The sequence below is a fragment of the Mercenaria mercenaria genome, chromosome 17, assembly GCF_021730395.1.
Source record: "Mercenaria mercenaria strain notata chromosome 17, MADL_Memer_1, whole genome shotgun sequence".
Classification (NCBI taxonomy): domain Eukaryota; kingdom Metazoa; phylum Mollusca; class Bivalvia; order Venerida; family Veneridae; genus Mercenaria; species Mercenaria mercenaria.
Genome location: NC_069377.1, coordinates 19,291,408 through 19,318,911, shown reverse-complemented (window position 1 = coordinate 19,318,911; position 27,504 = coordinate 19,291,408). Strand labels below are relative to the sequence as shown.

At 36.3% G+C, this 27,504-nt stretch overlaps 1 protein-coding gene across 1 annotated transcript in view; it reads left to right on the top strand.

Moving 5' to 3' along the window:
- LOC123535601 (uncharacterized) overlaps positions 1–27,504 on the top strand; it is a 251,998-nt gene that overhangs the window by 161,959 nt on the left and 62,535 nt on the right. The window contains exons 10-14 of the mRNA XM_045318314.2: positions 802–897; positions 4,090–4,291; positions 5,853–5,966; positions 7,431–7,549; positions 16,268–16,354. Of these exons, the coding sequence (XP_045174249.2) occupies positions 802–897; positions 4,090–4,291; positions 5,853–5,966; positions 7,431–7,549; positions 16,268–16,354 (618 nt within the window). The remainder of the gene's footprint in view (positions 1–801; positions 898–4,089; positions 4,292–5,852; positions 5,967–7,430; positions 7,550–16,267; positions 16,355–27,504) is intronic.

Below are 27,504 nucleotides of genomic sequence, written 5' to 3'. Positions count from 1 at the left end.
GGACTGAGCCAATCAGGGTAGATAACTATGGATTGATTTTATGTCAAATTACCTCCCTTTATTTCAAATTAAAATGGGTATATCTCCGTAACTAATGAAGATACTGATCTGAAATATCATTTATGTCAACAGATTTATTTGGCAGATCCTTCTTTTGTTCACTTACAATAATTTTTTTTTTAATTACTTCCTTTTTACATCACTATAAATAGCTTATTTTTAGTAACTTTTTTATTATTGGCCGTAGGGAAAAACCGAGACCACTTTTCTGTGGTACAACATGGATGGTACCTCCAATTTTTAGGTGTATTTTGACATATCTATACCTTGTAAGAATTTTATTTTCTTTTTGGTTAAATTTCTTCTCTTTGTTGTTCCTGTCCTTTGGACATAGATATTTTTTCTGAGGACCTTCTTGTCCTCAAGTGCAATGATAACAGGTGAGCGATATAGGGCCATCATGGCCCTCTTGTTGGTCTAATCTTAATGAAAATTGGTCAGAATATTTGCACATGATTTGTCTCCATGAAATCACTAGGTAAAACATGTTTACACTGTTATGTTGTGTTACTCAGGGGAGCAATCTAGGGCCATCTTGGCTCTCTTTGATATTGTACAAAACTAGAGTTAACTTTGCATTAACCTTTTAGTCAAAATTTTTCCATTTTATCTATGATATGCAGAGCATAGGTGCATTTCAAAGTAGATCACACTTACTCAGTCTAACTAGCACAGCCCTTTCCCGTTGTAGACAAATGAAAGTTAGCCTGAAAAAATAAGTGTTATATCTGTATATTTCAGGGAGATGACAGTGTTTTTGAATGTGTGCACAGTGGTGGAACAGCATCAGTGTTTTTATCATACAATGATGGCAGAAGTAATAACAGGCTTGATCAGGTAAATTGGGATTCCTTTTGATCAAACTTGTACAAAACTTGTATTGGCATGAAAGCTCAGTTCCTTTCGAAAACTAGCCAGATCCCATCATGGGTTCTAGAGTTATTGCCCTTTAAAGGGCCAGAATTTGCTATTTTTGTGTGTCAACAATTTCTTGTCTGCACGATAGTGATTTCATATATGATTTTATTTTAACCAAACTTGCACACAACTTGTATCACCACAAGATCTTGGTTCCTTTCTTGAACTGGCCAGATCCCTTCATGGGTTCCAGAGTTATGGCCCCTGAAGTGCCAAAATTAGCTATTTTGACCTTGTCTGCACAATAGCAGCTTCATTTATAATTTGATTTTAACCAAACTTGCACACAACTTGTATCAGCATAAGATCTTGGTTCCTTTCTTGAACAGGCCAGATTCCTTTATAGGTTCTAGAGTTTTGGCCCCTGAAAGGGCCAGAATTAGCTATTTTGACCTTGTCTGCACAATAGCAGCTTCATTTATGATTTGAATTTAATCAAACTTGCAGAAAACTTGTGTCACCATAAGATCTCGGTTCTTTTCTTGAACCAACCAGATCCCTTAATGGGTTCCAGAGTTATGGCCCCTGAAAGGGCCAAAATTAGCTTTTTTGACCTTGTCTGCACAATAGCAGCTTCATTTATGATTTGATTTTAATCAGACTTGCACAAAACTTGTGTCACCATAAGATCTCGGTTCCTTTCTTGAACTGACCAGATCCCATAATGGGTTCCAGAGTAATTGCCCCTGAAAGGGCCAAAATTTGCTATTTTGACCTTGTCTACACAATAGCAGCTTCATTTATGATTTTATTTTAACCAAACTTGCACACAACTTGTATCACCACAAGATCGTTTTTCCTTTCTTGAACTGGCCAGATTCCTTTATGGGTTCCATAGTTATGGCCCCTGATAGGGCCAGAATTAGCTATTTTGACCTTATCTGCACAATAGCAGCTTTATTTATGATTTGAATTCAATCAAACTTGCACAAAACTTGAGTCACCGTAAGGTCTTGGTTACTTTCTTGAACCGGCCAGATTCCATTATGAGTTCCAGAGTTACGGCCACTGGAAACGCCAAAATTAGCTATTTTGACCTTGTCTGCTTAATAGCAGCTTCATTTATAATTTGATTTTGACCAAACTTGCACACAACTTGTATCACCATAAGATGTCGATTTCTTTTTATACGCCCGAAGGGACATATTATGATATCACCTCGGTGTCCGTCTGTCTGTATGTCTGTTGGTTAGCAGTTTCCCATTCGCTCTGTAACTCTTGAACCCCTTGAAGGATTTCAGAGCGCATGTTTTGGATGGCTCACTTCAAGGTCAGGGTCACACTTAGGGGTCAAAGGTCATTATGACTGTTTTGTGTGTATATTGCTCTGCATTTGCGTTGATTGCAGTGCTCTTGTTTTTATTTGGCAGATCCTTCTTTTGTTCACTTACAATATTTTTTTTTAATTACTTCCCTTTTATGTTACTATAAATAGCTTATTTAGTAACTTTTTTATTATTGGCCTTAGGGAAAACCCGAGACCACTTTTCTTTGGTACAACATGGACGGTACCTCCAATTTTTAGGTGTATTTTGACATATCTGTACAATGTAAGATTTTTTTTTTCTTTTTGGTTAAATTCTTCCCTTTGTTGTTCCTGTCCTTTGGACTTAGATATTTTTTCTGAGGACTTAGATTTATTTTTAATTTCTTTCCTTTGTTGTTCCTGTCCTTTGGGCTTCATCAGTCAAAATTTTGCTCCTATCCTCCTCTGATGTAATCCTTCGGGCATGAAACTACTGGTCTGATTTGAAAATAATTTTATTTGAAGTAACTTTAAGAAAATTTCAACTATATTTTCTCATAATTCTTTTGATTGATCTTGATTATGATTTTTTGACCTTCTTGTCCTTAAGTGCAATGATAACAGGTGAGCGATATAGGGCCATTTTGGCCCTCTTGTTAGCTCATCTGAGCCAAAGGCTCATGGTGAGCTTTTGTGACCGCTCAATGTCTATCGTCTGTCGTCTGTCATGTGTCGTGTGTCCGTCAACATTTTCTAAAAAAATCTTCTTCTTGAAAACCACAAGGCAGAATTACACCAAACTTCACAGGAATGATCCTTGGATGGTCCCCTTTCAAAATCTTTCAAAGAATTGAATTCCATGCAAAACTCTGGTTGCCATGGCAGCCAGAAAGAAAAACTTTAAAATCTTGTCCAAAACCGCAATGCATAGAGCCTTGATATTTGGTATGTGACATTATCAAATGGTCCTCTATGAAGATAGTTCAAATTGTGCCCCTGTGGTGAAAAGAGGCCCTTCCCTGGGGTACCAAATTTAACATAGACTTACACAGGGAAAAAAATAAAATCTTCTTTCCTGAAAGTTCAAGGCCTAGGCCTTTGATATTTGGTATGTAGCATTGCCTAGTGGATCTCTAACAAGATTGTTCAAGTTATGCCCCTAAGGTGAAAAGAGACCCTGCCCTGGGGGGTCATTTGTTATATGAGTTATATAGGAATAAATACTTAAAAAATTATCAGATCATATTTCCTAGACTGTTTAATTATAATTACCTGATGACCCCAAGTGATATGGAGTCACTTGACTGTGACCTTGACCTACTGACCTACTTTCTTGTTTTTCTGATTTTTTTTGTTAAAGTTTTTGATAAAGTCAAATATCTGTTACTATCTAAGCTTTTGACTTGAAACTTAAAATGTTTATTTACTATCAAAGTCTACACCAGGAGAAACAATCTTCATAACTCTGTTTGAGTTTTGACATGAGTTATGCAACTTTTTAACTTAGAATTTTTGGTGAAAGCTTTATAAAGTTTTTACTGGCAAAGCTGTAATTCAGAGTCAAGCACTGAGAAAAGTCGATCGCTCTGTCATTAGACAGCTCTTGTTTGTTACTATACTATATACATAGAGTATATAAACATACATTCCACATAATTATGCCATCTTGTGTGCGTAAAATTGCAATGTACTGTGTCAGCGTGCGTGTGTGGGGGTGGGGGGGGGGGGGTACATTTATCACCTTCAGTGATAGCTCTAGTTTGAGACAATGTTTATTCCTTTAATATTCATAATTTCCTATCAATATGATTCTTAAATTTATGTCAAATATATATCTTTAAAAAAAGACACTTTTGCGTTTACAGGATAAATTTGGTCTAAGTTCTATATCAGCTTCATATGAAGATGGGATTTTGACATGTGCATTTTCAAGAAAAAGAACAGCATCATTAAGTGAAGCAGCTATCTCAGGGCGTAAAAAGCGAGCAACTGTTGCATCATCTGCTACATACTTTGATATGAGTGAGGACTGGACATTATTGTATGCTTATGGATCGGTTATTGGAGGTTTGTACAGTGTTATGAAATAATGCACAAAAATTCTATATTATCTGTAATTCTATAAATCTGTAATCTGTAATCTTTGTTTATCTGTAATTATGTCCAGAAATTTCAATTACTTTCAGTTTTTACATTTCAGTTAAATGTTTGTTGTTTTTCAGATAAATTTGATTAAGCCTGACAGATTTGGTTAAGTCTCTGTCTACCATAAGGTAGACCTGCACATTTGTTACATGGGAAGTCATGGATTTATCTGAATTACCTAGAATAAAAGCTGGGCCCAGCGTAGTTCTGCACATTTGTTACATGATTACCTAGAATAAAAGCTAGGCTCAGCATAAGTATGTAACATTCAACAAATTAATAGCAACTCTTGTTATGTCTCCCACATAAATTGATTTAGTGCTGTCTGTCCATATGTCTGTATGTCACAAAGTTTTTCCACCCAACTCCTCCACTCCAAACTTTATAAGGTGGTCATTGCCAAGCCTAGTTGTGCATATCGTCTGCATTTTCCTCAGGGATTTTCAGCAGAGTTATGGCCTTTAATTCATCAAATTTTATGATGTTTTAGCCTCTTCTCTTATATAATAGGGCAGATTTCCACCAAACCTTACAGTAGTGTTCAGTGCCAAGTCTTATTATGCATATTTTTGACATGTTCTGGTTCAATGCTGTTTAGTGGAGTTATGACCCTTTATTTGTCAAATGTTATGATATTTTGGCAACTTCTTTACACCATTGGGCAGATTTCCCGCAACCTTACAGGAGTGATAAGTGCCAAGCCTAGTTATAAATATCATCAGCATATTTCAGTTCAGTGATATTCAACAGAGTTATGGCCCTTGATTTGTAATATTTTACAGTGATTACACTACTTGCTGTATACAATCAGGCTTTATTAGTCCTCTACCGGTGGAACAGGAGGGGACAATAGGAACGCCCTCTGTCCATCCATCTGTCCATCCCCAAATCTGGATCCTGCAGTTACTCAAAAACTATTCAAGGTAGTTTCATAAAACTTGATATGTGAATAGAGGGCAATATGTAGATTATGCACGTACATGACTTACTCTTGTAGGTCAAAGTTCAAGTTCACTATTGAAGGTCAAGTAAAAATTGTTTCTGCTCCATAACTTTTATGTGCATTGATGAATTATCTTAGTGCTACATAACAACATTCCCCATGATGAGACAATGTGTCAACACATGATCTATGCTTGTCGGTTAAAGGTCAAGGTCACAGGTAGGGGACTTCTGTATTGCCACTGCAATACTCGCATAGTTGTGCATTTTATCGTCAGATTCTAATTATCTGATATTCAGTGGATTCATGACCGGTGATTTGTCAAATAATTTGGTCTGTGCTACTTCCCCTATACCACAAGTAGGAATTAAACCAAACTTTACAGGAATGATCAGTGCAAAGCATAGTTGTGTATAATCACAGGAATGTTATGGTGATTTGCATTTGAATTGTGGCCCTTAATGTGTGGCATTTTACAATGTATGCATTGTTAAGTGTCAGGAGACATACATTTTTCATAAAAAACAATTGCCTTTGTAGGTTATATCAGTAAGCATGCAGTGTTGCCTACAGTATCATCTCAGAAAGCAGACTTCCAGAGCTTTATGGACATCAGTGCCACAACAATAGATAGATCATTGATTAAACTTCATGGTATGTTAAATTTGTCTGTCCCGGAATATTATTAAAGAAAGTGTAATGAGCTGAATGGGTAAACAATGTTTTGTTTACAAAAGAGGTTAATGTTGTCATTGAGGATCTCACTGAAATTATTCTGTTTCTGATTTCTGATGTATTCTTGTCCAGTTTATCCCAACAGACAAGTAAATTTCCCATTTGTATTATGTTCAAAAATTGAAATCCATGAATTCACATCCCCACAAAATAGCCGTTCTTGGGAAATCAAGAAATTTCATGCCCATGAAATGAAATGATTGCTCAGTAGTGTAATTATGTCTCCCACCACACAGTGGAGTAGGAGACATAATGATTTACTCCAGTCTGTGTGTGTGTCTTTGTGTCTGTCACAAAGCTTGTCCGCACTCTAAGTCGAACATTTCTCATCCGATCTTCACCAAACTTCAACAAAATGTGTCTACCAATAAGTACTCGGCCAAGTTCGATAACTAGCTAAATCGGCCTAGGCACTTTGGAATTATGGCCCTTGAATTACAAAAAACACTCAGATTTCTTGCGCAGTTTTACCCCCAAACCGACGCCTATACTACTAGTAGTATAGGTGTCCTTTTGGTGTCAAGAAAGCGTATGCACATGTGGATTAAGTAAACAGTATATAAAGACTGACTTACTATTTAGATGATTAGGCAGTTGTGGGAGACATGCGCTTTTCTCAAAAGCATCTCTATTTATGTTTATTAGCTCACCTGAGCAATGCTCAGGTGAGTTTTTCTGATCGCTCGAAGTCCGGCGTCCGGCGTCTGTCGTCTGTCGTCTGTTGTCTGTCGTCTGTCGTCCGTCGTCTGTCAACATTTAGCTTGTGTATGTGATAGAGGCTGTATTTTTCAATTAATCTTCATGAATTTTGGTCAGAATGATTGCCTTGATAAAATCTAGGCTGAGTTCGAAAATGGGTCATCTGGGGTCAAAAACTAGGTCAGTAGGTCAAATCGAAGAAAAACATTGTGTATGCAGTAGAGGATGTATTTTTCAATTGATCTTCATGAAATTTGGTCAGAGTGATTGCCTTGATGAAATCTAGGTCATTTTGGATATGGGTAATCTGAGGTCAAAAACTAGGTCACTAGGTCAAATTAAAGAAAAATCTTGTGTATGCGATAGAGACTGTTTTTTTCAGTTGATTTTTATGAAATTTGGTCAGGTTGATTGCCTTAATGAAATCTAGGTCGAATTTGAACATGGGTCATCTAGGGTAAAAAACTAGGCCATATCGAAGAAAATGCTTGTTTTATCGCAAGAGACCAATTTTTTGGTCCAATCTTAATAAAAATTGGTCAGAATATTTGTTTCCATGAAATCACTAGGTCAAACATGTTTTACACTGTTATGGAGTGTTTCTTAGGTGAGCGACCTAGGGCCATCTTGGCCCTCTTGTATTTTATGATGAGCAAGGAGCAAGACTTTCTTGTCTATGTTCAGGTATTTTGATGACAGTTGCTTGGATGTTCTTTGCTGTGTTTGGTATATTTATGGCAAGATTTTACAAGTGTGTGTGGCCTGATGGAATGGAATGGTGTGACCAGAAACGCTGGTTCATTGTAAGTTACTTTTTACCGGTATAATGGTTTACTCTAAAGAAAGGGAAAATGTGCAAAATCTTGAAATTATTTGCATTGTTAGGACCTTAACATAGTCAGTAATCATATATAGCATAACTGAACATAACTTAAGTGTAGTATCATCTCTTACAGAAAACTTTGTTTTTTTGTGCGCCCCCCCCCCCCAACTTTCAGTGTGTGCTCTTGACCTTGTCCGTCTGTCTATCCATCTGTCAGTCCGTCCTAATTTTTGTGTTGTGTATATCTCAAAGAGTTTTTATACACCTGTTTTGGAAAAATGGGACATATTATGTAATGGCGCATGTGTAGGTCTGTCCGTCTGTCTGGTCTAATGTCACAAATTGAACTCAAAGATCAAATTTTTCCGATTTATTTCGTGTCTGGGGTATAATTTATTAAGCATTCCAGGTATTGACTTCAAACATGGGATGTAGGTAGTTGATGTTGAAACGATGTGCAGAGTGCATGAACATGGTGGTAGTGGGTCAAAGGTCAAGGTCTCAGCAAGGTGAAGTCTGCCATCCTGTTTCATGTCCAGAGCATAACTTAAAAACTATAATTAAAGGTGTTGACTTGAAACTTGGAATATAGGCAAGTGTTGATACAGACTGCAAAAAGTATCTCAAAAATTATTTGGCTTAGGATTATGAAATATTACAGGAGGACTATTATTCAGCATGTTTTGCAGCTAGGGTTTTGTAAGGTTTTTTTACAGTCAGACAAGAGTTATGGCCCTTGACTTAGTAAAAAAATATGCATGAAAGGGCATAAAAGTTTGTGTCGCACATATCTTAAAATGTATTTGGCCTAGAGTCATCAAACATCATAGGAATATTAATCAACATTTGAAGTTGTGCACCTGGGATCTTTTGCCAGATTTCTATCTGTAAGACTAGAGTTATGGCCCTTTATTGTCAAAAATATGCATAAAGGACATACAAGGTTGTGTCGCATGTATCTCAAAAATTGATTGAGTTAGAGTCATAAAATATTAGTGGATTGTTACGGTATATAGCATGTGAAGTTGCACACCTGGTGTTCTGTTTGTGATTTCACTCAACCAGACCAGAGTTATGGTCCTTGACTTCATGAAATGTACACATAAAGTTAAAAGTTTATGCTGCATATAATTTAAAAAATATTTCACCTAGAGTCATGGAACCATTTAGGAATATGTGAATTTGTGCCCCTGAGTTTTTCTTGGATTTCATTCTGCAAAATCAGAGTTACGGCCCTTGATTTAGTGAAAAATGTACATTAAGGGAATATAAGTTTGTGTCCCATGTATCTTAAAAAATATTTCACCTAAAGTCATAAAACATTAGAGAATTGTTATTAATTACATGACTGTATTCTATTGTTTCTCTGATTGGCTAAAAACGGTTCGAAAAGTAATGAGTACATACCATATCAACTTATCTTGGGTTATTAATAGTACGAAAATAAAAATAGATCGAAATAGGTGCTTGGAAAACCAATATCAACCTGATTTGGTCTAAATTTATATTTATTTCCTTATTTCTTTATTAAAGATACAGTTGTAATAACAAGACTGACTATACATTTATTCATGTAATAAAACAATTATTGACTTTTTAATAGGTTGATACTCAGGATTTATCAACCCTCAAAAAGTTATATTCACCTCGCCTTCGGCTCGGTGAATATAACTCTTCTCAGGTTGATAAATCCTGATATCAACCTATGAAAAAGTCGATAATTGTTATATAGCATGTGAAGTTGTGCAGCTGATATTCAGCAATACCAGAGTCTTAAAGGCTTAAAAAGCATTTCACCTAGAGTCATGAAACCAGGTACAGAAACATGAAAGGGATGGGGAAATAGTCTCCTATGGACACAAGTCTAGTTTGGAAAAAAATTATTCTGTGCAGAACTTGGGCCTACGTGGCAAAGTGGTTAAAGTTGCCGACTTCAAATCATTTGCCCCTCACAGATGTTGGTTTGAACCTCAGTTGCGGTATTGAATATTTCATGAGAGGAAGCCATCCAGCTGGCTGACAGAAGGTTTGGTTCTACCCAGCTACTCGCCCATGATGAAACAATGCATGGAGGGGCACCAGGGGTCTTCTTCCACCATCAAAGCTGGAAAGTTGCCATATGACCCATAATTGTGTTGGTGCCATGTTAAACCCAACAAAAAGACATCCATGCATTAAACTCTAGTTGCTTGGCAGTGGAAAAGAAAAAAACTTAAAAACCTCTCAGAAACTACTTGCTGGATTTCAAAGTAGTTTGAAAGGAATGTTCCTTGGGTGACCCTCTACCAAGACTTCAGATTATTGCAGTTTGTTGAAAAACATGGCCATATAAAGGGTAAGTCACTTTTCCCTATATGTATATAGTGTGAAATTTGAAAATCTTCTTATCAGCAACTGCTTGCCCAGTTTTATAATAATTTTCAGGGTTTCCACTGGCCCCAATTTTTTTTCCGCCACAAAATATCGAAGTCAACGACAAATAGGGGGAGAGGGCGTCCAGTGGGTGTATTCTCCAACACACTGTGCATGTTGCAACAATTTGTCATTTTTACAGTTTTTTCATTATTTGATTGTAAAACTCCTATTGGGGGATGGGGGCGAGTAGGGAGCTCTCCCCTTGAAAATTTTTGAAATACAGGCATGAAATGAAGGCCTCTGGTGCATTTTTATGTTCAAAATTTTGAGATAATGGAGAGGTTAGTACCCTTTTGATGAGTGTGGGGGGGAGGGGGGCTTTCCCCCTGGGACATTTTGAAATACAGGCATGAAATGGTGGACTCTGGTGCATTTTAAGGACCATAATTTTGAGGTAAAGGAGGGGTTAGTACCCTCAAAATGAGTGGGGGGTGGGGGTCATAGGGTTTTCCCCCTGGAAAAATTATAAAATACAGGTATGGAATGGTGGCCTCTGGTGTGTTTCTTGGTCTAAATTTTGAGAAAATATTATTATTATTCCTTTGCCAAAATAACAGGGTACTTCTCCGCAAAAATTAAAAAATACATTTGCATAGGTAGGTCTTCTCTGAATGACCAATATTAACTGGAAATTGGGGTCGCGAAAATGTGTGACAAACGAAAAAAAAAGGCAATCAAGACTAGCATTATTTATAAAATGAAAATTTATAACTTATTTTCTATGGCCAGAGTTGATTTTTATCATTGATTTCTGCTTGTTTATCGCAGTTTTTCATTGGAATTTGCCAAAATCAATCTATGATCACGATTTAAAAATTACTGGAATTTATCGCGGATGTCCCGTCAGTCGTTCATTCCAAGGTTTTGCTACAAAATATAACTTAGAAATGGCTACTTTGACACTACTTTGGTGATTCCGCTTGTGAAAACATGTATAAATCAGCTGTCAGTGTCTTTTAATTCAGTCCGTGAAACATGACTTTCATTTGTTTACTACCGCGCCATATTACTTCAATCAACGATGACATGTAAAGGCGGAGCTTAATAATTTATACGTCACGCGTTCTACATCCAAAGCTGTCATTGGTTTATCGCATGTTTAAATTAAAGTCAGAGATCGAGAGGCACGTGGCAGCTTGTGTAATTGATGCCGAATTGCTAATCCCACGCTTGGTGACACGCTGTGTATTGTGTATCATAAACGGAAACGCCCGCGGGTAATATTGATTTTTTAGGCAAGACAGAGAGTACTTAAGACAGAGAATACACATTATAAAAAATACATTTATACAGCAAAAACTTTTTTCGCCAATTTTTTATTAGCTCACCTGAGCACAAAGTGCTCAGGGTGAGGTATTGTGATCACTCACCGTCCGGCGTCCGTCGTCCGTCCGTCCGTCCGTCGTCCGTCCGTCCGTCCACACTTTCCTTTAAACAACATCTCCTCCTAAACCAACAAGCCAATTTTGATGAAACTTCACAGGGTTGTTCCTTGGATGGTCTTCTTTAAAAATTGTTCAAAGAATTGAATTCCATACAGAATTCTGGTTGCCATGGCAACCAAAAGTAAAAACTTTAAAAATCTTCTTCTCAAAAACCAGAAGCCCTAGAGCTTAGATATTTGGTGTGAAGCATTGCCTAGTGGACCTCTACCAAGTTTGTTCAAATCATGACCCCAGGGTCAAAATTGACCCCGCCCCGGGGGTCACTTGATTTTACATAGGAAAATCTTAAAAAATCTTCTTCTCAAAAACCAGAAGCCCTAGAGCTTAGATATTTGACTTGTAGCATTGCCTAGTGGACCTCTACTAAAATTGTTCAAATCATGACCCCGGGGTCAAAATTGACCTCGCCCCAGGGGTCACTTGATTTTACATAGGAAAATCTTCAAAAAATTTCTAAAAATAAACCAGAAGGCTTAGAGCTTAGATATTTGACATGTAGCATTGCCTAGTGGACCTCTACAAAATTTGTTCAAATCATGACCCCCGGGTCAAAGTTGACCCCACCCCAGGGGTCACTTGATTTTACATAGGAAAATCTTCAAAAATTTTCTAAAAATAAACCAAAAGGCCTAGGTCTTAGATATTTGACATGGAGCATTGCCTAGTAGACTTCTACAAAATTTATTCAAATCATGACCCCCGGGATCAAATTGACCCGCCCCATGGGATTACTTGATTGTACATAGAAAAATCTTCAAAATAAACCAGAAGGCCTAGAGCTTAGATATTTCATATGTAGCATTGCCTAGTGGACCTCTACAAAATTTGTTCAAATCATGACCCCCGGTGTTAAAATTGACCCCACCCCAGGGGTCACTTGATTTTACATAGGAAAATCTTCAAAAAATTTCTAAAAATAAACCAGAAGGCTTAGATCTTAGATATTTGACATGTAGCATTGCCTAGTAGACTTCTACAAAAGTTGTTCAAATCATTACCTCCGGGGTCAAATTGACCCCACCCCATGGGGTTATTTGTTTAGCTTTAGCAAAGAATTTTTTTCAAGAAAGCAATTAAACTCAGGTGAGCGATATAGGGCCATCATGGCCCTCTTGTTTTTTTCGCCATTGGTGACTTTGGCGAATTGCAGCGGAAACCCTGATTTTAGAGATATCTTCCTTGTTTGACCTTTACGAGGATTGTTTTATATTTTTTTTGTTTGTCAAATGTATGTATATAGTGATAGTATACATCGTTTTGTCAGAAGCTGCTCATCAGATTTTCAGATAATTTCAGGAAATGTTCCTCGGGTGACCCACTCCCAAGATTTTACAAGTTATTCCGATTGGCCAGAAAAAAAACATGGTCCCCAGGAGTTGTGGTCCCTTTTCCCAATATGTATATAATCGGAACTTTAAAAAAAAATCAGATAGACTGATTTTGAAATAAGCACCAAACTTGGTCTGTAGCAGCCTCTCTCGAATTTGTTCAAATTGTTCTGCTTACCGGTAATTAATTTTAGGGGCTGCCAGAGCTTAAAAAGATAAACCATTGAACAACTTCTCCTCCAACCATGTAAGGGACCACCACTACTCTTGATCTGTAGCATCTTTGTAAGGTCATCTGTCAGATTTTTCAGGTGACCCTACTTCACAAATATCAGATGTCACCAGAGCTAAAAATATATATATAAAAAAAAAAAAACAACCTTTTTACTAAGTGTTCTCATGAACCACTTCATGGATCGTTATCAATCTTGGGCTGTAGCATCCTTTAAAGGGCCTCTCTCAGATTTGTTCAAATAGTTCAGCTTGACTCATTTTAGGGTCTGCCAGATGCTAAAAGTAGAAAGAAAAATAACTTTAAATGGCTTTTTCTATGAACCGTATGATAGATCTTCACAAAACTAAGTTTGTAGCAGTCTTGTAAGGTCATCTATCAGGTGCTTGATAAATTTCAGGTGTCACCAGAGCTAAAATACAAAAAAAAATGTTTAAACTACTTCTACTCTTGAACCACTGGATAGATCATTGCCAAACTTGGGCTATAGCATCCTTTTAAGGAGGGATGAGATTTGTTCAGTTTGGCTAGTTTCAGAGACAGTGAAATGGTAAAATTAGAAAAACAGCTTTAACTCAGGCTTCTTCCTATGAACCGCTTGATAAATCTTCACCAAACTTGGTCTGTAGTATCCTCGTATGGTCCTCTTTTAGGTTTATGCATATGGTTCCATTTGGCCATTTTAGGGAGTGCCAGACATTAAATAGAAAAGAAAACCCTTTAAGCAACTTTTTCTCTTGAACGACTAAGTGATAGATTATCGTCAGACTTGGTCTTATTCTTGATAAACCTTCTCACATATTTATTTAAAAGGTTTAGCTTAATGATGATATCTTGGTAAACATTTTCAGTTGTCAAACGCGATGTCCTATTATTTCTAGGCTCAGTTCAAAAGTGGGACATCTGGGTTCACAAACTAGGTCACTAGGTAAAATCATAAGAAAACCTTACTAAAACTCGAGAGGCCATGCTTTCTACCTTATCGTAGTGAAACCTGATTGGAATATTTGTCTGAATGAATTCTAGGTCAAATTCAAAACTGGATCATCAAAAACTAGGGCAAAGGGTGAAATACTATAAAATCCTTGTTTTCACTCTATAAGGCTTACTACCTTGGTAGAGGTGGCATTTTCTGCATATCTTAATAAAATAAGTGGAAACTGTGAAACTTGATCACCGTGATACAAAGTGTAGGTCACTAGGCCAAATAATAGAGAAAACTTAACTTTAGAAATCACAGTTTTTATCTAATTTTCATGAAACTTTTCTGGTATGTCTAATTTCATAATAAATACAATAATTATTGTTACCTTGTAATACAGTTTGTCATTACATTTCAAGATCAGACAGTCAAGGTCAGTTGAGCATCTCAGGGCCACCATGACCTTCTTGTTTCTTTGAATAAATTTAGATTTAATATTAATAAAAAGTAATTGAATACACAAATCCTGTATGGTGACAGCATTTCTCCTGACAGCAGCATCTTTTGTTGTTATATTTGTAGGTACACAGATCATGTATGGTGACAGCATTTCTCCTGACAGCAGCATCTTTTGTTGTTATATTTGTAGGTACACAGATCATGTATGGTGACAGCATTTCTACTGACAGCAGCATCTTTTGTTGTTATATCTGTAGGTACACAAATCCTGTATGGTGACAGCATTTCTCCTGACAGCAGCATCTTTTGTTGTTATATCTGTAGGTACACAAATCCTGTATGGTGACAGCATTTCTCCTGACAGCAGCATCTTTTGTTGTTATATCTGTAGGTACTCAGATCTTGTATGGTGACAGCATTTCTCCTGACAGCAGCATCTTTTGTTGTTATATTTGTAGGTACTCAGATCATGTATGGTGACAGCATTTCTCCTGACAGCAGCATCTTTTGTTGTTATATTTGTAGGTACACAGATCTTGTATGGTGACAGCGTTTCTCCTGACAGCAGCATCTTTTGTTGTTATATTTGTAGGTACACAGATCATGTATGGTGACAGCATTTCTCCTGACAGCAGCATCTTTTGTTGTTATATTTGTAGGTACACAGATCTTGTATGGTGACAGCATTTCTCCTGACAGCAGCATCTTTTGTTGTTATATTTTGGGTACACAGATCTTGTACGGTGACAGCATTTCTCCTGACAGCAGCATCTGTTGTTGTTGTATTAATTTTGTAGGTACACAGATCATGTATGGTGACATCATTTCTCTTGACAGCAGCATCTGTTGTTAACCAGGTTTTTTTGTCCGTAAACTTTTACTTTAAACGACATCTCCTCATAAACCGCTAGGCCAATTTCATCCAAACTTCACAGGTACGGTATGTTCCTAGGGTGAAGCTCTACAAAAATTGTTCAAAGAATTATATTCCATATAGAACTCTGGTTGCCATTGCAACCAAAAGGAAAAACTTTAAAAATCTTCTTCTCAAAAACCAGAAGCTCTAGGGCTTAGATGTTTGGTGTGAAGCATTCCGTAGTGGACCTCTACCAAGTTTGTTCAAATCATGACCCCGGGGTCAAAATTGACCCCGCCCCAGGGGTCATTTGATTTTACATCTATAGGAAAATCTTCAAAAAATTTCTAAAAATAAACCAGAAGGCTTAGAGCTTAGATATTTAACATGTAGCATTGCCTAGTGGACCTCTACAAAAAATTTTCAAATCATGACCCCCGGGGTCAAAATTGACCGCGCCCCAGGGATCACTTGATTTTACATAGGAAAATCTTCAAAAAATTTCTAAAAATAAACCAGAAGGCCTAGAGCTTAGATATTACATGTAGCATTGCCTAGTGGACCTCTACAAATTTATTTAAATCTTGATCCCCCAGGGTCAAATTGACCCAGCCCCAGGGGTTACTTGATTGTACATAGGGAAATCTTCATAAATTTCTAAAAATAAACCAGAAGACCTAGATCTTAGATATTTGATTTGTAACATTGCCTAGTAGATTTCTACAAACTTTGTTCAAATCATGACCTCCAGGGTAAAATTGGCCCCGCTCCAGGGGTTACTTGATTGTACATCGGAAAATCTTCCAAAAAAATTCTAAAAATCATCAGTTCGACATTTAAAAGATGTAGCTCATATTACTCAGGTGAGCGATCCAGGGTCATCATGACCCTCTTGTTATATTTGTAGGTACACAGATCTTGTATGGTGACAGCATTTCTCCTGACACCAGCTTCTTTTGTTGTTATATTTGTAGGTACACAGATCTTGTATGGTGACAGAATTTCTCCTGACACCAGCTTCTTTTGTTGTTATATTTGTAGGTACACAGATCTTGTATGGTGACAGCATTTCTCCTGACAGCAGCATCTTTTGTTGTTATATTTGTGCATGTTGGAGGATATGCTGAGGTAAGTGTACTGTATCTTGCACCTTTACAACCATATTTTGTATGTTGTATCTTCATCAAGGAGAATTAGTTAGAAAAAGAATATATATGTTTCAAAGTGAAATTGTTGCCCTATGTTGCCAGTGATGATTGGTGAGGCTAAATTTCCTGTTAGATTGTATGACAATTTTTGGTCATTATTATGTGAACCTGTTTCCTTACTTTCTACTTTCTTACTTTATTTTGTTTAGAATTGTTTCACAGTTTTTAGCCCCTGAAATAGCATCCAGGTAGAACAAACTCCTTCATCTACAGTATCTCTTTATACTCTCAACAAAATTTATTTGTTGGGGGCTATATAAGGAATCATGTCCCGTCTGTCCATTTTCCTTCCTGTCCCATCCTGTCTAGGAAACCAGCACAGATATCAAGTTGAAACTTACAATATAGTTGAAGGATCATAAGACAAATTCATATACCAGATCAAATAAATCTGACTTTTGTTTTGACAAAAATATTTCCCATTTTCACTTGGAAAATTTCCCAAATTGACTTCAATATTTTTCCTATTCATGCCTTTAGTTGAAATTTTACACAACCATTTGAGATCACAATATCAGTTTACAGTTTACCAAGTTCCATATCTCTGCCATTATTTTTGACAAAGGACGAATATGGTAAGATATGCAAAATGGCCTCCTAAATAATTAGAATATGAAAACTCCATAAATGAAATTTTAACTGTCTGAAACAAAAAAGAAGATCATAATCGTTAAAACTATGACTTTTAAAAACTTCAAAACCTTTAAAATAGGCGAGGTCCGTGACTTTTACCGTTTTTACACGCAATTTACACACTACATGCTCGATTTTCATTGTGAGCCGGACCTGGTAATAATTTATTGTAGGTTGATTGTGATTTGTTTTGTTTTGCGTTTTAAAGCCGTTTTTCAACAGTAACAGACAATTAACTTAAGCAGAGTTCCTGGATTCCGTACCAGTAAAAACCTGTTCTCCGCAAGTAATTGTCAACTTCCCCACATGATTATGAGATGGAGGACAAATGATTATAGTCACAATACCCCTTATCAGATCATCACGGAGAAGAAAAACCTTGCCCGGGGATCGCACTCGCGATCCTGCGATCATGGCCTTATTGAGCTTGTGAAGCAAGTTCTACAACTTATATAAATCAATTTCGACATTTCATTCCTGATGAATCCATCATCAGGGTAGGAGCAGAGAAACCAGTTTCCCTTTTAATGACAAGCATCCAAGCAACTGGTAATATTTCTCACGTCTTTGGTATGACGGGGCCGAAGATCAAACCCAATACCAGCCCCGCCCCACCGGAGTCGAAGTGGGACCGAAGTAGCTAGGCTCTCTGCACTGTTAATGAATACGCTTTTGAAATATATTAGTATAAAAATACCTCTGCACACATATCACTCTGCATGATTGAAAACTTACTATAGAGATCACTTGTTAGCTATTACGTGGGCACGTGCATAGCTGTTTCTTAGACTAACACGTGCGTACTGAGCAACTATGCTGGTTCTTTATCGCTGCAGCTGTTTCGTCTCAAATCTGTCTTTCTTTCTATCTGAAGAAAGGAAAAGCAGAAATCCAGAGGGAAGTCGGGGCATCTGCTTCTCATTGTGCAACCATGACCTATTGTTATTTTGTAAACAATTTATACCTACTGCTCTAATGAATTCAGTGTTTTCATACCATTAGAATAAAATCAAATGTCTTCATGCGCGCATACAAATGGTATACTACTTGGGTATATCCCAGGTCGTCTTGTAAACTGATTTTAATATAATCGCAATATATAATATAAATGCAACAATTGTAATTGGAATATAACATAATGGAGTAAAATCAAAAAAAAATTCTTTCATCTATAACCAAAAATCTTTTGCAGGAAATCGGAAGCATATTACGTTACATATATAAGGGCATTTTGGCGGGAAACTGCACGTGCCTTTCATGTCAATCCTTCCGTAATGATCTTACATACGCTAATGTATATTTCTTGCTTCTCATATCGATATTATAGTTTCGTGTTAAAGGAAACGTTTTTGATTAAATTAAGTTGAATAAACTACATAGATATGCTTCCATAGTTGTAATACTGATCTAACTCGGTTCCGGCGACATTTTTGCGGGTACGTGTTTTAATTATGTGGTAAGGATTTAGTAATATTCAACTCGTATATTATTTATTCAAGTAAAATGAACACTGTCGTTTTTTCAACTTACTTGATGAAGATACTTCATTACATATTTAAAATAAAAAATCACCGAAAATATGAAAAAAATGGAAACTTGTAAGACAAAGTCCTGCCTCCTGATTTATTCGACGAAGGTTTTGTTTCATACGAATGTCACACAAGAAGAACATTCCGTATACAAAACAAAAAAACCCACTAAATATGTAAGGAGATATAGAAGCAAAATTTTTTATTTCAAAAAATTAATATTTTATCAAGTATGTGAAATAACTCGCTAAATCACTATAAATCCAAAAAATGCAAAACTGTTTCTATGTTGCTGTGGTAATGCATATGAAATGAAAGTTTTGAATTTTAGTTTTAGAAATTTTCTTGATACGAAATAAAGCGAAACAGACATAATAGTTAGAGAATAAGCCAATGCAGATGTATAAAATAAAAAAAAAAATCTTATTTCTTAAAAGAGTTTTCGGTCGTCCTTACATGAAAGAGTTATCTCCCTTGTTTTTACACGATCATTCTGTCTTAGAATACAAAATAAAAATTTGTTTCAAGAAGTTGGATCACTGTGTATTGTGACGACATACAAATTATAGGGTTCAGCCAAATAAACTAAAATATTTTGCAAAATAGTTTCTATACCCCCATTCTAAATTATCAAACATCTTTTCAGCGGAAGTCTTAAATGGATGTAATAATCAATTATTTTTGGTTCATTACCAACGTCTGGTCATTATATCTTGGTGGATTTTGAAAAATATAGTTAATTACCAATGGAATGGTGTTGTTTTACATGCATATTTAGTGGGGGCCATTTTTGGTCCTAATCATATCCCGTCCTTTATTCTGCATTTTGAGTTTGAAAATGTGACATAATTTATGTATTCTTTAAATATCTCTGGAGCAAATGAAGGTTTGGCATTGGTACTTCAAAACAAGTCAAAAGGATCATAAAACATGTTCACATGATAGGCTGTATAACTATTGACTTTCGTTTTGACAATTTTTTTCCCTTTAAAAGTGGTCAAAAATGGACATTTCCATTATTTTTAACTCACCTGTCACATAGTGACAAGGTGAGCTATTTTGATCACCCTTCGTTCGTCGTCCGTACGTGCATCAGTCTGTCCGTCATTCAACAATTTCTTGTCTGCACAATAGAGGTTTCATTTATGATTTTATTTTAACCAAACTTGCACACAACTTGTATCACCATAATATCTCGGTTCCTTTTTTGAACTGGCCAGATTCCATTATGGATTCCAGAGTTATGGCCCCTGAAAGGGCCAAAATAAGCTATTTTGACCTTGTCTGCACAATAGCAGCTTTATTTATGATTTGATTTTTACCAAACTTGCATAGAATTTGTATCACCATAAGATCTTGGTTCCTTTCTTGAACTGGCCAGATTCCATTGTGGGTTTCATAGTTATGGCCCCTGAAAGGGCCAGAATTAGCTATTTTGACCTTGTCTGCACAATAGCAGCTTCATTTATGATTCGAATTTAATCAAACTTGCACAAAACTTGTGTCACCATAAGATCTCGATTCTTTTCTTGAACTGGCCAGATCCCTTGATGGGTTCCAGAGTTATGGCCCCTGAAAGGGCCAAAATTAGCTATTTTGACCTTGTCTGCACAATAGCAGCTTCATTTATGATTTGATTTTAACCAAACTTGCACACAACTTGTATCATATCTTTGTTACTGTTGCTTATATCTTACTGTAACTTCACATAACATTGTCCAGTATACAAACAATGTATGTGTAGGGGCTGAGCCCATTATACCCAAGGTCAAGGTCACCAAGCTGTTATACTTAGGTTATTTTTAAGGTTAAAGTTTTTCGGCAACCTTTGTTTTTCTGTCATATCTTTGTTAATATTGCTTATATCTTACTTCACATAAACATTGTCCAGTATGCAAACAAAGTATGCTTAGGGGCTGAGCTCATTATACTCAAGGTCAAGGTCACCAAGGTGCTATACTTAGGTTATTTTTAAGGTTAAAGTTTTTTGGCAACCTTTGTTTTTCTGCCATATTTTTGTTACTATTGCTTATATCTTACTGTAACTTTACATAAACATTGTCCAGTATGCAAACAAAGTATGTTTAGGGACTGGGCCCATTTTATCCAAGGTCAAGGTCACCAAGGTCTTATACTTAGGTTATTTTTAAGGTTAAAGTTTTTCGGCAACCTTTGTTTTTCTGTCAAAAGTTTGTTACTTTTGCTTATATCTTACTGTAAGTTCTCATAAACATTGTCCAGCATACAAACATAGTATATGCAGGGGCTGGGCCCATTATACCCAAGGTCAGGGTCACAAAGGAGTTATACTTGGAATTATTTTCATGTTAAATTTTTTCGAAAGCTTTATTAATAGACGTATCTTTGGTACTTTAAAAGATAATGACTTGAAATTAAAAATATTTGTTTACAATCATCACCTGCATGTGTGGTTACATACCCCATAACTCTAATTGTATTTTTGACAGAATTATGCCCCTTTTGTACTTAAACTTTTTTTTACAATCTTCGCTTTCTGGATATTACTTTAATGCAATATAAGATGAAGACTTGAAACTTAAAATGTATCTTTAACACCATCATCTGCATGTGTGTTAGCAAACCCCCGTAACTCTGATTTGTATTTTTAGCTCGACTATTCGAAGAATAGTCTAGCTATTCTGTTCACCCTGGCGTCGGCGTCGGCGTCACACCTTGGTTAAGTTTTTGCATGTAAGTACATACAGCTATCATTTAAAGGCATATAGCTTTGAAACTTATTTATTCTTTTTTAGGTCAATTACCAACCTCACTGGGTCAAGTTCCATAACTCTAACATGTATTTTGAGCAAATTATGCCCCCTTTTGGACTCAGAAAATTCTGGTTAAAGTTTTACATGCAAGTTACTATCTCCAAAACTAATGCAGATATTGAATTGAAACTTCACATGTGTCTTCGGGGTTATAAAACTAGTTGATAGCACCAAGTCCCATAACTCTGACCTTCATTTTGGCCAAATTATGCCCCCTTTTGGACTTAGAAAATTCTGGTTAAAGTTTTGCGTGCAAGTACATACAGCTATTACTAAAAGGCATATAGATTTGAAACTTATTTTTTCTTTTTCTAGATCAATTACCTACCTCACTGGGTCAAGTCCAATAACTCTGACATGTATTTTGGCCAAATTATGCCCCCTTTTGGACTTAGAAAATCCTGGTTAAAGTTTTGCGTGCAAGTACATACAGCTATTACCAAAAGGCATATAGCTTTGAAACTTATTTATTCTTTTTCTAGGTCAATTACCAACCTCACTGGGTCAAGTTCCATAACTCTTAAGATGTATTTTGAGCAAATTATGCCCCCTTTTGGACTTAGAAAATTCTGGTTAAAGTTTTACATGCAAGTTACTATCCCCAAAACTAATGCAAATATTGAATTGAAACTTAACATGTTTCTTCGGGGTTATAAAACTAGTTGATAGCATCAAGTCCCATAACTCTGATATGTATTTTGGTCAAATTATGTCCCCTTTCGAACTTACAACTCTTTTGATATTTAACATTTTGGGTAATAATTTCCTGCTTCTGTGACAATATTTCGAATAGTCGAGCTTGGCTGTCTTACGGACAGCTCTTGTTTACCAAATTATGCCCCTTTTATACTTAAATTTTTTTTAACAAACTTCATTTTCTGGACATAACTTTGGTACTATATATGATAATGACTTGAAACTCAAAATTTATCTTTACCATCATCATCTGCATTTGTTGTAACAATCCTAATATCTCTTATTTGTGTATTTGATGGAATTATGCCCCTTGGTGTATCTTCCTTTTATAGTAGAGGTCTCTTATTCAGACATATATTCATTTTACTATCAAATCCCCGAATAGTAGAGCGCGCTGTCTTACTGACAGCTGTTGTTTTTTCCCTTTTTGCTCTGTGAAAATATCCTTAAAGTGCTATTTCAGTTAATAAGATAGATTCATCATCACACAATGTGGGTCATAATGCAAAAATACACACCTCAAGTCAAGTACGGTGTGAACTCCAGGTATGCTTTATTTTGACAAAATTATTCCCCCTCTTGAATCCTAGAGCAGGGTATTGGCATAGATATCTTTGTCCTTGCTCTGAAACTCTGAAACCAATGGAAGTATTTCATTGGAATTTCACATAAACCTGTTGACTCGTGAGGAAATTGACATAACAGGTACCATAACTATCATAACCAATGGCTCATGGAGAGCTTTTGTGCCCGCTCAATGTCCGTAGTCCGTCGTCTGTCCATCAACATTTTCAAAAAAAATCTTCTTAAAAACAACTGGGCAGAGTTACACCAAACTTTACAGGAATAATCCTTGGTTGGCCTCCTTTCAAAATTGTTCAAAGAATTGAATTCCATGCAGAACTCAGGTTGCCATGGCAACCGAAAGGAAAAACTTTAAAAAAATCTTCTTGTCCAAAATCATAAGGCATAGAGCCTTGATATTTGGCATGTGACATTATCAAATGATCTCTATGAAGTTTGTTTAAATTGTGCCCTTGGGGTGGAAAGAGGCCCCGCCCCAGGGGTCCCAAGTTTTACATAGACTACTTTAAAAATCTTCTTGTCTGAAACCACAAGACTGAGGCCTTTGATATTTGGTATGTAGCATTGCCTTGTGGTCCTCTAGCAAGATTGTTCAAATCAAATTGTGCCCCTGGGGTGAAAAGTGACCCAGTTAGTGAATGATGACTGTACACAGTGAATGGTGACTGTATATAGTGAATGATGACAGTGAACTGAAAGGAAGAACAGAAGAACCATAAATCTGTTATGACTTCTTATTACACTTTCATTGTTTTTGTTTTAAATCATATTTCACATTTTGTGATTTAAGACAATGATTTTAAAACCAGTGAAGAGAATTGCATGATATTATATACAATGATAAATAAAAAAAATGAAATAAACTGAAATAGTCAAGAACTGTAACTCTTTCTTTATTATACATAAAATCATCTCCCAGTTTTAACATAAAAGGTGCAGTGAGTTGTATTCAAAATGATACAGTGATGTTTATTTTATTACCCAGAATCAAGAACCAAAAGAAAGAAGTGCAGTATTCTCAATTTTAATTCAATATGCCAGAAATGTGAATATATATCAGTACAACTAAAATAAAGCACTTGAAAACGTTTGTATCTTTTGTCTTAAATATGGGAATATTATGACCACTCAAAAGTTTAGCCGGGTGACCAGCTAAACAGCAAATCTATCCGGGTAACCAGCTAGGGAATAAATCCTCCATCCAAAAGAAGACCAGGCGTGTTCTTTAAAATCTAACCGGGTGACAAGCTAAATTTAATTATTTACAGAAAAAGCTTATACCGAGGCACAAAGTCCATCAATTACGGTTCACTACGACGGATGAAATGACACGTGTGGTTTTTTCCATTACTCTACAAGTAACCATAATAATAATGAAAAATATCAAACGACTGTCACTTAACCAGATACAGCACTGTAGTGACCAGCATCAGCAGACATGACAGACGAGTGGTATCCTTCATTATTCTATGGGTAACCATAGTAACAATGAAAATCTAGCCAGGTAACCAGCTAGAGTCGCAAAGCAAAGCAAGGCAAAGTACTGTAGTGATTAGCACCAGCAAGGCTATGTATCACTTGAGCAAGGCTATATAGAGCTAGGCAAGGCAAAACGCAACGCTTTGAAGGTTTTACCATAGTACTTGGGCAATACCTTTTGTACATCACTTAACTCAATGCCACGCAAGTTAACTACAAAAATGACCAAACTAAAAGTGAATTGCAATGCTCTGGCCCTAGTCCCACCACTCACGCTAGTAACTCACATGAGCCGAAAACCAGGACCAGAGTTAAATACAGTTTGAATAAAGCACATACTTATAAAACAGTTAATGAAACTAGTATAGAAAGATGCTAAAGTATGATACGCCCAGTCCACTTCCAATCTGCAGAATTTTTCACCGAAGCCCATATATGAGTGACTTATCTAAAATAATTTATAATAATACATGTCCATAATATCCTTCTGGATAATATTTCCTTCATGAAAATGTTAATCCATAGAAAGGAGTAGAACTGCAGCAAAATATACATATAATATGTAATAGTTCATTTATGCTTGTACCAAACTGCATACTTAAAGGGTAAGGAAAGCCTGAAAATAAGTTGATTTTATATGAAAGCCAACATCAAGCCTTTCATAATGCTGAAAGAATTTTTAAAATTGGACAACCATTGAAAAAGACATGACAGTTTGAAATTTAAGAAAATGGCTGATAATGGAGGCTGCCATTTTAGTGTGTTTATGACGTCATTTACACACTGCTGAAAACTTTATTTAGCAAATAACCTTTTAAAAGACTAATTTTCATATGTTTCTTGAGTACACTGGGACCCCTTTATAACGCTGTCATCGGGGTCCAAGGTTCGAGACCCGCGGATCTAGCGGGGTTAAATTTATAACGCGGGTTGGCCGTATATGCCGATTGTGCAATACCCCACCCACCCGTAATGCATTTAACGTATTTTGAACGCTGCTTTTTTTAAATATCAAATTCTAAGCGTATAAACGGGACATTGATTTACCTTATATGCTACTGGAAAATACATTTAAAAAATTATAACGCTGTGTCATCTTCCCATTTCGTCGTAATTCTAAAAGAAAGTTGAAATTCTGAATCCCGGAAGTAAACATATAACGCTGTGTGAAAAGCGCGCGGTCATGTAAATTACAATAGTGCGGGGTTTTTAAACACGTGGAAAATAAATAAAAATGTAGAGTTACGAAGGAGAAAAAACGCGAACAGTTTTACAAAATGGATAAAATAAGATAGAAAATAGTAAAATAATCTAGATCTACGATAATAAAAAAATGAGAATGGGATGATTATGAAAAACGGCTGCATTTTATTACAAAACTGGACATGTTGTTTGATTTTTTTATTCACTCAAATTTTCATGTCGTCTGCTTAATTGATGCAAACTTAAACGGCTTGATAATTGACCAATGTTACACTCTTGTTATCAATGCAAACATTAATGTAATTTTGACACGGTGTTGATTGCCTAATTGTCACATGTCTACATGTATTCAAAATTTAACAAAGGCGTTACCAAACAAGTAAGCTAGCAGACGGTTATTGATTTTTTGTCATAGTTGTCATGGCAAAAGTGTTAAAGTACACAGGTACCTGCAGTTTTAACACTGGTTATGGTCAAATTAAATAACATCCGCGGATTCGTTTTTTTTTAGCTCACCTGTCACAAAGTGACAAGGTGAGCTTTTGTGATCGCGCAGTGTCCGTCGTCCGTCCGTGCGTCCATAAACTTTTGCTTGTGACCACTCTAGAGGTCACATTTTTCATGGGATCTTTATGAAAGTTGGTCAGAATGTTCATCTTGATGATATCTAGGTCAAGTTTGAAACTGGGTCACGTGCCATCAAAAACTAGGTCAGTAGGTCTAAAAATAGAAAAACCTTGTGACCTCTCTAGAGGCCATATATTTCACAAGACCTTCATGAAAATTGGTCAGAATGTTCACCTTGATGATATCTAGGTCAAGTTCGAAACTGGGTCACGTGGGGTCAAAAACTAGGTCAGTAGGTCTAAAAATAGAAAAACCTTGTGACCTCTCTAGAGGCCATATTTTTCATGAATATTGGTCAGAATGTTTATCTTGATGATATCTAGGTCAAGTTCGAAACTTGGTCACGTAGGGTCAAAAACTAGGTCATTAGGTCTAAAAATAGAAAAACCTTGTGACCTCTCTAGAGGCCATATTTCTCAATGCATCTTCATGAAAATTGGTCAGAATGTTCATCTTGATGATATCTAGATCAAGTTCGAAACTGGGTCACGTGGGGTTAAAAACTAGGTCAGTAGATCTAAAAATAGAAAAACCTTGTGACCTCTCTAGAGGCCATATTTTTCATGAGATCTTCATGAATATTTGTCAGAATGTTAACCTTGATGACATCTAGGTCAAGTTCGAAACTGGGTCATGTGGGGTCAAAAACTAGGTCAGTAGATCTAAAAATAGTAAAACCTTGTGACCTCTCTTGTGGCCATATTTCTCAATGGATCTTCATGAAAATTGGTCAGAATGTTCACCTTGATGATATCTAGTTCAGGTTCGAAACTGGGTCATGTGCGGTCAAAAACTAGGTCAGTAGGTCTAAAAATAGGAAAACCTTGTGACCTCTCTAGAGGCGATATTTTTCAATGGATCTTCATGAAAATTGGTCGGAATGTTTACCTTGAAGATATCTAGGTCAAGTTCGAAACTGGGTCACGTGGGGTTAAAAACTAGGTCAGTAGATCTAAAAATAGAAAAACCTTGTGACCTCTCTAGAGGCCATATTTTTCATGAGATCTTCATGAATATTGGTCGGAATGTTCATCTTGATGATATCTAAGTCAGATTCGAAACTGGGTCACGTGGGGTCAAAAAGTAGGTCAGTAGGTCTAAAAATAGAAAAAACCTTGTGACCTCTCTAGAGGCCATATTTCTCAATGGATCTTCATGAAAATTGGTGAGAATGTTCAGCTTGATGATATCTAGGTCAGGTTCGTAACTGGGTCATGTGCGGTCAAAAACTAGGTCAGTAGGTCGAAAAATAGAAAAACCTTGTGACCTCTCTAGAGGCCATATTTTTCACGAGATCTTCATGAAAATTGGTGAGAATGTTCACCTTGATGATATCTAGGTCAAGTTTAAAAGTGGGTCACGTGCCTTCAAAAACTAGGTCATTAGGTCAAATAATAGAAAAACCTTGTGACTTCTCTAGAGGCCATATTTTTCAATGGATCTTCATGAAAATTGGTCAGAATGTTTTATCTTGATGATATCTAGGTCACATGTGCTCAAAAACTAGGTCACTATGTCAAATAATA